The sequence below is a fragment of the Lutra lutra genome, chromosome 9 (assembly GCF_902655055.1).
Source record: "Lutra lutra chromosome 9, mLutLut1.2, whole genome shotgun sequence".
NCBI classification, from domain to species: Eukaryota; Metazoa; Chordata; class Mammalia; order Carnivora; family Mustelidae; genus Lutra; species Lutra lutra.
This window is the reverse complement of record NC_062286.1, coordinates 105,416,401-105,429,559: the sequence shown is the minus strand read 5'-3', so window position 1 is coordinate 105,429,559 and position 13,159 is coordinate 105,416,401. Positions and strand designations below refer to the sequence as shown.

Here is a 13,159-nt window from a genome sequence, read left to right as displayed (position 1 = left end):
CAGACATGGATGCAGTAGATCCCGGGTGAGGACTGAGCTTCAGCATTTCTGCCATTCTCCCAGGTAGCGCCAATGGTGCTGGTGTGGGACCACACTTAGCAAGGGTAAAGGCAATCTCTGTCCTCAAGGGCATCACAAAGGGCTTCTTGAACTAGTCTTGGAGAGGAGAAGCAGTCTTTTCAGCTAGAAGAGTTGCCATGGGGTCAGAGCCCTGGGCAAGCCAAGAATTTGGAGAAGTTGGTATAAACTAATTAATTAATTAGTTAATTAATTAATTTTTTTTGAAAAGGTGGAGAAACAGAACCAAGGTTCTACCTAATGGCATTTAAAGGCCAAGAGGAGACAGAAGAATGAGTGCAATGTTTGTGGGGAAACTCTTGGGTTCTGCCTCTGAGGGCTCAAAAGTGTTGTTTCCGTGGAAGTTCAAACCTAGAAACAGCACCGAGACTACTTTTTATGAGCCACAACATTTTAGATCTTAAGGTCTGACTTGGACTCCTGAACTGGATTGCTTTCTTTTTTTTTTTTTTTTTTTTTGGATTTTTTTTTAATTTATTTTCAGTGTAACAGAATTCATTGTTTATGCACCACACCCAGTGATCCATGCAATACGTGCCCTCTATATTAATAAATACAGTGATCGCCGCGATGTGCTCTAACAACAACTAACAGTACTGAACCTTTGCTGTAATGAGCCTTTTACATGTACTAACTCATTTGAGCCTCATAAACACAAGGCACCTGCTAGGATTATCCCCCTTTTTACACAAAGAAACAGGGGCACAAAGTAGGAAGGAGACACAGAGCTAATAAGAGGCAGAGCTGGAATGTACACCAAGAAGATCTGACTCTAGTTCCCATTCTTAAGCATGACGCACTTTTACCTCCTTTCCAAGCTGCCTCCCCCTGGCTGGTGAAGGGCAGGAGCCTGCCTCTCCCTCTCCCATGCAACTCTTCTTGAGCCGGGCAGCTGGGTTAGGCAGATGCAGCCACGGTTCGCAGTGGTTGCCCTTGACCTGAGACACAGGACCCCAGCACTGACTTCTGAGCTCCCACATCATTCCCCAAGTCACATCTGACCTTCCTGCATTGACCTCAATGGTCAAGTCGCTCGTATGATCCTCTCCTCTGGTACACAGGTCCTGCCCCTAGCACCTGCCTCACCTTCAAATCAGCTTGGTCCTTTACTCCCAGTTGCCTTGGTGCCCTTGCAAGGAGATCACCTTGCTTCTTGAAGACCTGCCCCAAGGCCCTGCAACACCTCTCCACATACCCACAGGGCTATCAAGAAAATATTGATACTGAACCAAACTATTTACCCAAACTGCAAAACTTAATGTACCAAATTTTCAATGCATGAGAAATTCCCTCATAAATCTCAAAAACATTTACTTTGCTTACCAAAGTTAGCCATTATGATTATGCTTTCCCCCAAAGGCTAAACAAGGTACATTTCCCCCATCATCATCTAAAAAGTATGTATAATTTATTTATCATTGTTCCCAGTCACTTGAGTAATATTGCTTCACAGTTCACATTTCAGTTCAATGTTCAAGGATGAAACTGGGCATCTCCACAAGAACAAGAAGAATGGAGGACAGATGGAGAGCAAGGATTTAGAGTAGCCAGTAGTGTTCCTTCATCATCCAACCGTCTTTTCACTTAAGAGATAGCTGATGAATGCCTGTCATGTGCAGGCATGATGATATTTTTGGTGAGGAGCCCACAGAACAGGGAAGCAGAGGGTGTAGCTAAATGCACCTCGAGGTGGTTTTCACGGAGCCCTGTAGGACAAGGGAAGAACCATCAGCCACACTGTGCAGCATAGGAAAACAGAGCTGATAATCATCGTAACCACCATGACTGGCCCTAGATCCAGAGGCGTGCTGATATTATTGGGGCTCTGAATTTAAGGACAGGCTCAGGAACAAGCCCTCAAAGGGTATTTGTCACATAAGCCTGATGGTAGTTTCTGGCACATCGTTGGATTATTCCAAGTATTTAGCAATTCAGTAATCTGATTCACCATACCTGTGACACCCCAGGGCTTGCTTTGCACGGATCACCAGAATGTGGCCTCCATGCCTTCATTTTTGATAGCTAACAATTCATCCCGCATCATGCCAGCTCGCTCCTCTCAGCCCTTCACAAACCAAAGGAAATCTCCTCAGTGAGCCAGACGGTGGCGAATGATGCTGAAGGCATTGCTGATACCCAAACTTGTGGCCAAATTACGAGTCTATAGTGTGCAATAAGTTCAGAACGATATTGTAGTGTTGTGTGTGCGCCTTGAGGGAATCAAATTTGTTTTTTTATTTTAATTTCCATTTCTCAGACCTTTTTTTATACATCAACAAGAAACTGGTTTGTTTGGGTTTGGTTTTGGGGTGGTTGGTTTTACAAACCTTCTGGCATTGGTTTGTTCATCAGAGAAAACAAAAACCTAATCATTCTTTCCGACTTCTTAGAGGTGTCATGAGAATTAACTTAATGCAAATATAAGTGCTTTATTAAGCATCATTATTTAAAAATCCCTTGCAGATGTTAGCGTGTGGCTTGCTGAAATAGTACACTCTCCCAAGGCCTGCAGAACATAAACCACAAAGCCCTAAATCCTGTGGGTCTATAACCCACACAAGCTCTTAGCATTAATAGAGCAAGACCCTAAGAACCAAAGAGAAGCTTCCAGACACTAATGTGGGTCTGGAATCCCACACTGAGTGAAGTCATCCCTTTTTCTGCCCAGCTTCTCTATTTCTAAGGGGCCGGTGAGTTCCTGCTTACTGGAAATAAGGTGGGAAACAAGGCTTATTGATTTTCACCCTGCTCAAGAATCCCAGTGTGTGGACACCAGCAGCTGTGTGATGTTTCACCAAAGCCCAGCCCCGTGGAACTCTCTATTCGAGTGGAACAGGTCCCTTCCATAGAAGGGACCACGATTCCTCTAGCTTCCATCAGCAAAATGCATGAAACACATCATGGCCATTGAAAGGCTTGTTCTCTGTCCTGCTTATTATTAAAAGAATAGGGAGAACCTTCTGTTTTTCTTTAGTGGTGTTTATTTTAAACCTAATCCCATGCTAAGCCTATAATATGTATGGGACCTATTTGATTGCCTAAACAATAGAATAATCTCTGCCTATACATATTTTTCAAAATCTTAGAATAGTCATTTTTTATTTTGTTTTAATTTTATTTATTTATTTGACAGACAGAGATCACAAGTAGGCAGAGAGGCAGGCAGAGAGAGAAGGGGAAGCAGGCTCCCCGCTGAGCAGAGAGCCCAATGTGGGGCTCAATCCCAGGACCCTGAGATCATGACCTGAACCGAAGGCAGAGGCTTAACCCACTGAGCCATCCAGGTGCCCCAGAATAGTCATTTTTTAAATGGCTGGTAGTTTCGTTCACTTGGGTTTGTTTTTATTACTATGGCATTGGGACCACACTGATCATGTGTCCTTTCTGTACCAAACAAAACTTATAAATTCCAATTCCCAGAAGGAAAAACACTCTTGAAACAGGAATGATTATATTCATCATCTCTTCATTCCGTTCAGAGACTTACAGGCCTGCAGTAGATTATAGAAAAAGGAGCTGTCTCCCTCAATCACAGGGGCTCCTTCAACATCTTAGGAACCCAGCCTAAAGAAAAATGTCCATACAGGCGAAGGTTTATTATCCTGGAAATTCTCGAATGAAGAAGAGCTACTTTTCGTTTCCTTGGCTGCCATCTAGTGGGTAATGATGTCATGTCAATAAAACACATGACATCTGTGAAGACAGAAGATGTCTGCCTGCCTGTCTTTAAAACAAACCCCCCAAACACAATAATTAAAGAAATATTATTGCAGACATCAGGCAATTATCCTTTCTCAGAATTTCTTTTTAGATCCAATGTGTTATTCTCCTTCCTTTTTCCATGGGAAGGCAACCGATTGAATGATCATTTATTTGGCACTAATATTGTGCACTAGGATTAACGCTGTAAAGGAAGCCGTAAGGCAGATCCAACCACAGACTGGAAACTAAAAGGTAAAGTTTCAGGGCTCTCCATTGAAACCAAGAACCTCAGCTAACTTGAGCTTAGACCAGTGATAACCCAACAAATAGCTGTTTCTTTGGCACACCTACTTCTCGTCGCAGTAACCAAAACCGATATTGAGACTGTGCCATTTTAGATTTATATCTACTAAGTTTATTCTATGAGCATTTTTAATGGAGTCTCTAATTCCTGGAGAACATTATGTAACAGGTCAGCTGTTTAGTAGCATCTCCGTCTTTCCAAATTACAATCAGATTCCAGACTAAGATACATCAGTTTCAGATTCTCAAAAAGAGAAAATTTTACCTCAGGGAGGTAAAAAAACAAAAACAAAGCCACACAGTAGAAATACAAGGAGTCTAAAAAAAAACAAGCCCATAAGCCTCTGCCTTTTATATCTCTTTCTGGGCTTTGCAGGTTAAACATACACACACACACACACACACACACACACACACACACACACACACACACATACGCAGCTGAAATGTAGACGAGTCTTTCCCAATATGGTCTCTCAACCAAAGCCTGGTCATCTACATGTGATTGCAGATAAATAAAAAGTCACTATTAATTATATTTGATGCCCCAAGTTAAGAAGAATATTCTAGCACACATCCACCCTTCCTTGTTCTACATGACTATGGGGCTTGAAGAAGGGACAACAGCTCTCATTTAAGGCAGTCGAAGGTAGTGGTTCCGAATGTGGGTCATGGTACAAGACTGCATGGGTTCAAATCCTGACTTTGCTGGTTGTGATCATGACCTCAGGAGACTTACCAGACTTTCCTATGTCCTGGTTTCCTGAAACGTAAAATGAATATGCCTCCTCTGTAGGGTCATGGTAAGGATTAGAAGAGTTCTTACAAAAAATATGCCTGGAAGGATACCTGGAATGCAGACAGGGCTTAATAATGGGGAGCGCCTATTAATGTGTCCAGATGTTTCCAAATAATTTGCAAAGGAGTGTGGATGGTTCCCCTGACTGGGAGTTCTGAAACCTCCAAAGATGGAGGATGTCGAAGGTCAGGTCTCAAAGTACAGATAGTGAGACACCTGCCAGCAAGGCTACCGCTCTGTACAAACTCAACTAACTCTAACATGCTCATGCCTAAACAGTTGATGAGTGTTCGTTTATGATATCTCTGTGAGTTCATTTCAACCTGGTAACAAAGCTGAAGTCCCAGGGATGCATGTAATGTAGCATTTCTATCTCTGTTGAGGCAGGAGAGGAGAGCCTTTAAGAGCTTATGAAACAATGTGCGTCCAGTGGGGGTTGATTCTGCCTGTTATACAAACCCCACGAGTCATCTTGTCAGAGTTAAGTTGTACTAAAATGTAAGCCCTTCTCTCCCCCCCAGGTGTTCTCTGATTCCGATTTTGCTCCCTGAAAAGCTCAGGTCTGAGCCTGAGCCCAAGAAGTCTGATGCTGTCTCAAAAAAGAAAATGGGGGAGGATAGAAAAACCTTCTCATGACTCAGTTTCTTTTTTGGTATTATTTAAAGACATGCAAAGCCTTGAGAAGCTCCTGAGAGATGCTGTAATCTACGGCCAGCCTCGAATCCGCAGAGCCTGGAAGAAGATTCTCATCCTAGTGGAGGGCATCTACAGGTATGGAAATAACCAGAGACATTTTTAGGCACTGGGGCCCACAGCGAGCTGACAACTGACGAAAGTCTGACCTCTCCTAGCTCCATGGAAAAATGAGTTGGATGTAAGGTATTATGAAGGGACTGAAGCCAGAGCTATTAATGTGAGCTGTCAGGCCTTGGGTCACCTGGCTTTTCAATGTCTCTGCATATGACAGAACGCTTCAGAGGCTGGATTCTTGTGAAGGTGTCCTCAGAAATGTCCTCCCAGGGCACCGATAACTTGCATTGATTCTCTCCACTACCGTTGGCTGCCCCACAGTTTCAAAGGCTTAGGGGGGCTTGGTTACTCAACATCAGAACGCTTCTTGCCTGGGGTGTGTGAGTTGCTCAGTTGGTTAAGCATCAGATTCTTGATTTCTGCTCAGGTCATGATCTCAGGGTCACAACATGGAGCCCTGAATTGGGCTCCACACTGAGCAAGGAGCCTGCTTAAGATTCTCTACTTTCCCTCTCTCTTTGTCCCTTCCCAACCTCCCACTCGCAAGCTCTTTCTCAAAAAAAAAAAAAAAAAAAAAAAAAGAGAGAGAGAGAGAGAGAAAGAAGACAGAGAGAGAGAAAAGGAATGCTTCTTGCCTTCATGGCATTGCTGGTAGGCACCCAGATGCTTCTAATTGGAGAGTGCACCCAAACACAAGTTGCCTGCTGAACTGGGCCAGTTGCTGGCATTAGAATACAAAAAGCCAGCACATTTTCCACAAGGTTAAGACTAATCTCAAAGCCAATTCTTGATCCAGAGCTGGGAGCAGCTGGATTTAGCATCTGAAGGTGTGCTCAGTTTCCCACCACTTTGAAGCCATGCAGACAAAACGCCCACTAAGCCACTGAGAGCTTGTACGAGGCAGTTGTGATGGAATTGGTTTCATTCTCTGTCTGAATTGGTTATCACTACTGAAATGGAAATTGCCTCTAGGCTATTCTTCTATCGAATGCCCTTGTCCCTGAGTCAAAGAAACATCATCTCAGAGTGCTCCCTCCTTAAATCAGTTCTCAAACAATCTTCATGTTCAAAGAATTGAGGGAGTTATTTCTTATAATTATGGAAAAGCGAACAATATTAGATGGAAGGGAGTGAGAGCTTAACTTCCCTACAAGGATAGGTGTGCTCGCAAAGAAGACTTAGATCTGATGGGAGTTTCCACTCAGCCAGAGTGTGCATCATTTCCATTCCATGAATGGATAACAAGCAGCAGAAGAAACATGTCTCCACCCTTCTTGGGAAAAAGAAGTGCGTTCTCCTCAATTTAAAATAATAATAATAATAGTAACTGTAATAGTAATAATAAGGAGCCAGGTACCATCTTGGTTTTTTCCCTCAGCCTCACTGTCCCAGCGCCTGATGTTCTGGATGTCCCTAGTGCTACTGTAGAGTTGCAAAGATGGCATTGCAAGTTTCCAGCAGCCCACGTTATGTATCCCCATCAATAACTCCTCAGGTCAGCCCCCAGACGATACCCTATTTATAAAGTCTTTGGGGTCACCCTGGAGGAGCATTCTCAATCAAGGTGATTCCCTTCCACAACCCGCCCCTATCTTGGAGAATTTGGACAATTTTCAGTTGGCACAACAGCCACAGAGTACTATTGGCTTCTAGTGGGCAGAGGCCAGGGATACCGCTAAGCATCCTACAATGCACGGGACAGGCCCCCACCACAGAGAATCAACCTGCTCAAGTGTCAACAGTGCCAAGACTGAAAGACCCTACTGTAGAGTCATTCAATTAATAATCAATTTTATGAATAGTTTACTCACTAGCCTTGAACTTGCTACTTTTCAGAAATAATCTTATTGACTCTGGGCTGTTATAACCTCAAGCCCAGATCTTTCTCCCTGTGTGATCTGTGCCAGCTGCCAGTCTGGGAAGAGAGCCTTTATCTAAACACATGTCATTCAGGCCTGAACTTGTGGGAGCATGGATCAGCTGAGGGAGAGCAGACTGGGCATCTCCTTTAACCAGAATTGACAGAATCCAACTGCAAGTAAACAGAACTTGGTTCCAGTAAAGGAAAGTTGTGTTTGAAGTACTTTGATTGTAGCTGAAATTAAGTGGACTGGACCACCAGTATTTTACTGTCAACTAGTCCCATCAGTTACACAGAGAACTCACTCCAGCAGCTGGGCTTGTTCATGGCTGGGCCTGTGTCCTACCACCATGATCTCAGGAGGACAGCAGAGACAGGTGTGGACTTCTGGCTCCAAGCCGACATGGCACCAAACCACAATCTGGGCTTCACTTAGCAATGGGTCCTGCCCTGTTACCTGACACCATGTTACAAACCACCCAGACCATAATGGCTTACACAGCAATGAGTTATTATTTCCCACACCACAATGGGTTGCCTGGACCCACTGGGCAGTTCTTCTGCTCCACATGGTGTTGGCTGGGGTCATTCATGGGGTTGCATTCAGCTGGGAGTCCAGCTGGGATCTGGAACATCCAAAATGACCTCACTCAATACTAGCTATTGGCCAAAGTACATTGTTCCCTTCTCTTCTCTGGGGTGCTTGGTCTATTGGCTCTTCTTACTCAGCAATCAAGCCAGAACTTCCTTAAAACATAGTGCTGTCTTCTGAGAGAATGAAAGGAAAAGCTGCCAGTCCTTTAAGGGCAAGGCCCTGAACTGGGATAGCATCATTTCTGCCATGCTCTATTGGTCACAGTATGGCCAAAGGTCAGCCCAGATTTAAAGGAAAGGAAGATAGAACCTACCTTTTGATGGGAGGATTGGCTTGTGTGTAGAAGTTTGGGAAGACTTGCAGTCAGCCATATCTGAAGGCAATCTACCACAGTGGTTGAATCAGTGTGGCATTTATTTGTATGAGGAAACCTCCACTTTCCTTGGATTTCCTTCATAGAGAGCTTCCTTTTATCTCATCTGACGGAATCTTGTCTTTATGTGAAAGTGAAACTGTGACCTCCAAAGACCCATACATAGCTAGGAAACAGGGCACCTCTAAAAAAAGGCTCGGTACTTCCTGGGGCCTCAGTTTCCTCATCTGCAGAATAAGGCTAACCAAGACTGGAGTTCTGGAACATAGTGGATGTTCTCATTTGTTGCTGTCACCAAAAAATGAAATTATTTCCCACAAAATTTTCTAAAAGGCCAGGGTTAATAATGTGAAATCAGCAGTTCATAAATGCACTTCTACTTGTTAACAAAGTGCTATGGACACATACCCTGTTAACATCAACACAAAGCCTCCTTTGAATTTTCACTCCTGTATTTTTTTTTTTTAATCTATTGCTGTGGTTTGCCACCATGGGCCAAGTTCCCCCTACCCCCTACCACAAATGCCTCATATAAATCAATTTTTCATAATTCCTAAAAAAAAGAGTCAGCCAAATCAGACAGTTTCAGGCAGGTATCAAGGTGGAAAAAGCAGATACCTAGTCTAAGAAATCCATCAATTCCACAAAAGCAGTTATGATAATGATAATTATACTAACAATAATAACAATAATAGTGTCACCATCCATAAACCATCTAAGTCTCATTATATAGAGAGAGAATATGGAGGATCCTGGATCTGGAGAGAGGCCTGGGATCAGGGTTCGAATCCCAGTGTTGTCACCTACGGTTCTGTGCCCTTCATAGGGTTCTATTGTAAGTATTACATAAGATCATAGAACCTTGTTCTTGGCAGAATCCCAGTCTGTGGTAAGCCCACAACCAAGGGCAGCTGTCTGGATCATTAAATTTCTTTTCAGTGGAGGAGGTTGCAACATGGAAAGCAGTAAGCTCTCTGCGTAGTGAAGCTGTTTTCTCCACCCAGCTGAAGGATGGATGTCAGGGGAAGGAGCTTGCATTTACTCTGTGTCTGCTCCTTGCTTCACATGTGTGATCTTGAGGAAACCTTCCCATTCTCTTTGAGGTTACTGTGAAGAGGAAGACACTTAACCCAGGACAGATAACTGAGATGAAATAGAGCCAAGATTCAAACCAGGGAGCCCCACTGGAACAGAGGTCCAGTATCAACAGAAGACTCCACCCATGTGCCCCTATCCCATGAAATAAACATGGAAACTGTAAAAGTCCTCCGTGTGGCCTTCACCATTTACCTACACAGGGCTCAGTTTCTTCATCTGTAAAATAGGGAGAGTGAAACTTGAGATCTAAAGTTCCGTAAGTTCATGGTTTGGGGCTTAAAATTACAATCATACTATTATCGTGTTCTCATCTGCATTTTCTTTTAAGTATTACTTTAAAGTCAGACTCTTCTAGTTTTGTGTCTCTGAAAAGTCTAGTTGGTGGATTCACGGTGGTCACTACATGATTTAAATACATACAGGAAAAAAGGAAAAGAAAGTACTTTATTTTTAATTAGTCTTAGCTCTCTTCTTTTTCTCTTTCTACCTTCCTTTATTCCCTGGATTATACTTGGGGCCTACCAAGGAGATTTTTTCCACCATGTAAGTTGGCAGACCAGTGGTTTAATTCCAGTCCTGCCAATGGATAATATGCTTTCTATGTGGAGGGGAAGGTGGTGAGAGGGAAATTTCAAAAAAGAGTCTTGCCACTTAGCTAATACATTATGTAACAGAAACGATATAAAGAAATTATTCATCAGCTTGTGCTTCAAGACTAATTCAAATCCTTGCACAGAGCTTCAAATTAAGTGATGGAATTATCTCTACCTACGGTTGAATTTTAGTTGTTTTTCTTTCATTGAAGTCAAAAGAAAACACAACTTGCCATTCAGGAAGAAAAAAATAAAACACCATCCTTGTTTTCTTTTTCATTTCTGGCACTGTGTTTTCTGACAGCAATTTACAGGAATAACATAGAAATCCCTTTTCTACGCATGCACCAATCTCAATATCCCACTGTAGGAAAGGGTTCGATTCAAATTTGTTCACATTAAGAAAATGAAAACTTAGTTCAGGTGAATATAACTCTTTATAAAAGTTGAGTTCTCCCCAGGACTCATGCGTGCCCTGTAGTAACTCCAGAAATCAACAGTACTGTAGAGTCATTAATCTTAGAGGAAGAAATATAAACCAGGTGGGCAGACTCCTAACATCAGCTAGACCAGCCCCGGCAAAAGATGGCTAATTAGCTGCCTTGAGTGTCTGCAAACTGTTCAGCATTAACTCTGGCTCCTGCCAAATTCAGTTCCAGAACAAAGCATGGTTATTTGTGGCATGTCAGGTTTTCAGCATAGTTGTGTTACCAACTTATAACATGTTAAAGATGAGAAGTATATCCTAGAATTTTGAGGGCATATAGCCATTTATTATGTATGACACCCATATGCCTCTTTCCTGGAAGATTCAACACAGAGCATTGTTAAGGGGTCCCCATTTCTCAAGTCAGGCCTCACTCCAAATATTTCCTCCTAAGAAAAAGAACAACACAGTGAGTGCTTGTTATGCACCAGACCCTTTACAAACATTATTTCTAGAAAGACCTTATGAGGAGGGTTTCATCATCATGCTTTCTTTACATCTGAGAAAGTGGAGGCAGAAAACATCGTGTAAGTTGCCCAAGCCCTCAGTTGGTAAGTGGTGTGGCTACACTCTAAGCCCAGTCAGATGGCTGTACCTTCTCCCCTCATTGGAAACCATGTTAACAAACAATTAATCTAAGAAAATACTGGAATTAACTCAGAAACTTATATAAGAGAAGATGAGTGTCTTTGGTTTCCATTTCATTAAAATCTGAACCCAACCATTCAGAATGACTTTGTGAGAAACACAAAAGCAATAAGCTGGACTTCATTAAAATTAAGAACTTGGGCTTTGCGGAAGACCATGCCAAGCGAATAAGAAGACAAGCCACAGACTGGGAGAAAACATTCGTAAAAGATACATTGATAAAGGACTGTGATCTAAAATGTACAAAGAACTCTTAAAACTCAACAGTAAGAAAGCTAACAATCTGATCGAAAAGACCTTAGCAGACACCCCACCAAAGAAGGTATGTAAATGGAAATACACATAGAGAAAGATGTTTCACATCATATGTCATGGGGGAAATGTAAATTAAAGCAATAAGATACCACCACACGCCAGTTAGGATGCCAAAATCTGGAAGACTGGAGAGGATATGCAGAAACAGAAAGATTCATTTATTGGTGGTGGGAATGCAAAATGACACAATCACTTTGGAGGAAAGTTTGGTGGTTTCTTACCAAGCTAAACATACTCTTACCATACAACCCAGCAAGCATGTTCCTTGGTATTTCCCCAAACTGGTGAAAACTTGTGTCCACACAACACCCTGCACATGGATGTTTATAGTATCTTCATTCATAATTGCCAAACCTTGGAAGCAGCCAAAGTATCCTTCAGTCAGTGAATGACTAAGTAAACTGTGGGGCATCCAGATGATGGAACACTATTCAGTACTAAAAAGAAATGAGCTCTCAAGCCATGAAAAGACACGGAAGAAACCTAAATGCATATTATTAAGTGAAAGAAGGCAATCCCAAAAGGCTATACAGTGCATAATTCCAACTACATGGCATTCTGGAAAAGACAAAACTATGGAGACCATGAAAAGATCAGTAGTTGCCAGGGGTTGGGTGGGGGGAGGAATGAACAATGGATTTGTAGGGCAGTAGAAATAGTCTGTAGGGTATCATAAGGATGGCTACATGTTGTCATACATTTGTCCAAGCTTATAGAATGCACAACACCAAGAGGCAGCCCTCATGGTAACTATGGACTTTGGGTGACAATGATGTGTTGGTATAGGTGCATTTGTAACAAATGGACTGCCCTTGGGGATGTTGGTAATAGGGGTGATGATATGTATGTGTATGCGGGGCAGGGAGTATATGGGAAATCTTTACCTTCTGCTCAGCTTTGCCATGACCTTAAAACTGCTCTCAAGAACAAAGTCCTTTTTTTTTTTTTTTTTAATGAAGTCCTTTAAAGAAGCCAAAAATACAAATGCTCACTTGGTGGCTGGCTAGTCTGTTCCCTCCAAACCAACACCTCTTGGCCTGGGTCACCACACAACCAGCCGGACTGTTTTGACTGGATTGACCTAACACTTAAGTTTATTTTTATAATGCTTTAAATTTAATAAATAAATTAATTAGGAAGAAGGGAGAAGTTCAAAGTTCACTTGATTAGTTCTTGAACTAAACTGCTTGAGCTGTCTGACAAGCTCCTTTGCATGGTGAGGGTGAGAGTCTGTGTGTTTTCATAGAATTCGCCTGTCAGGGAAGTCCAAACTGTGTGTGGCGTAGACACAGCCCACAAAGTGTTGTGAGAACTGATGAAAGCCGAAAGTCCTTTCAAATCCATCGAGTTCCAAAGGTGCCATGTAAATGTGAGTTTTACTTATTTATTTCCTTCATATTTTTCCCTTTTCTGGAGGACTTGAAGTGTTTTTGCAATTTACAATACCATGAAAAATTAAGCACTTAGGGCTAAAACAAAAAGGTTCCTCTATGGCAGTGGTTCTCAAAGTGTTCTCCCCAGCCAACAGTAGGATGTCTCCTGGGAGCTTGGTAGAAA

The 13,159-nt window shown here is 42.4% G+C and overlaps 1 protein-coding gene across 1 annotated transcript in view; it reads left to right on the top strand.

The window, feature by feature from the left end:
• The window catches only part of SPTLC3 (serine palmitoyltransferase long chain base subunit 3), a 136,973-nt gene that overhangs the window by 77,552 nt on the left and 46,262 nt on the right, over positions 1 to 13,159 (top strand). The window contains exon 7 of the mRNA XM_047746890.1: positions 5,548 to 5,653. Coding sequence (XP_047602846.1) covers positions 5,548 to 5,653 — 106 coding nt within the window. The remainder of the gene's footprint in view (positions 1 to 5,547; positions 5,654 to 13,159) is intronic.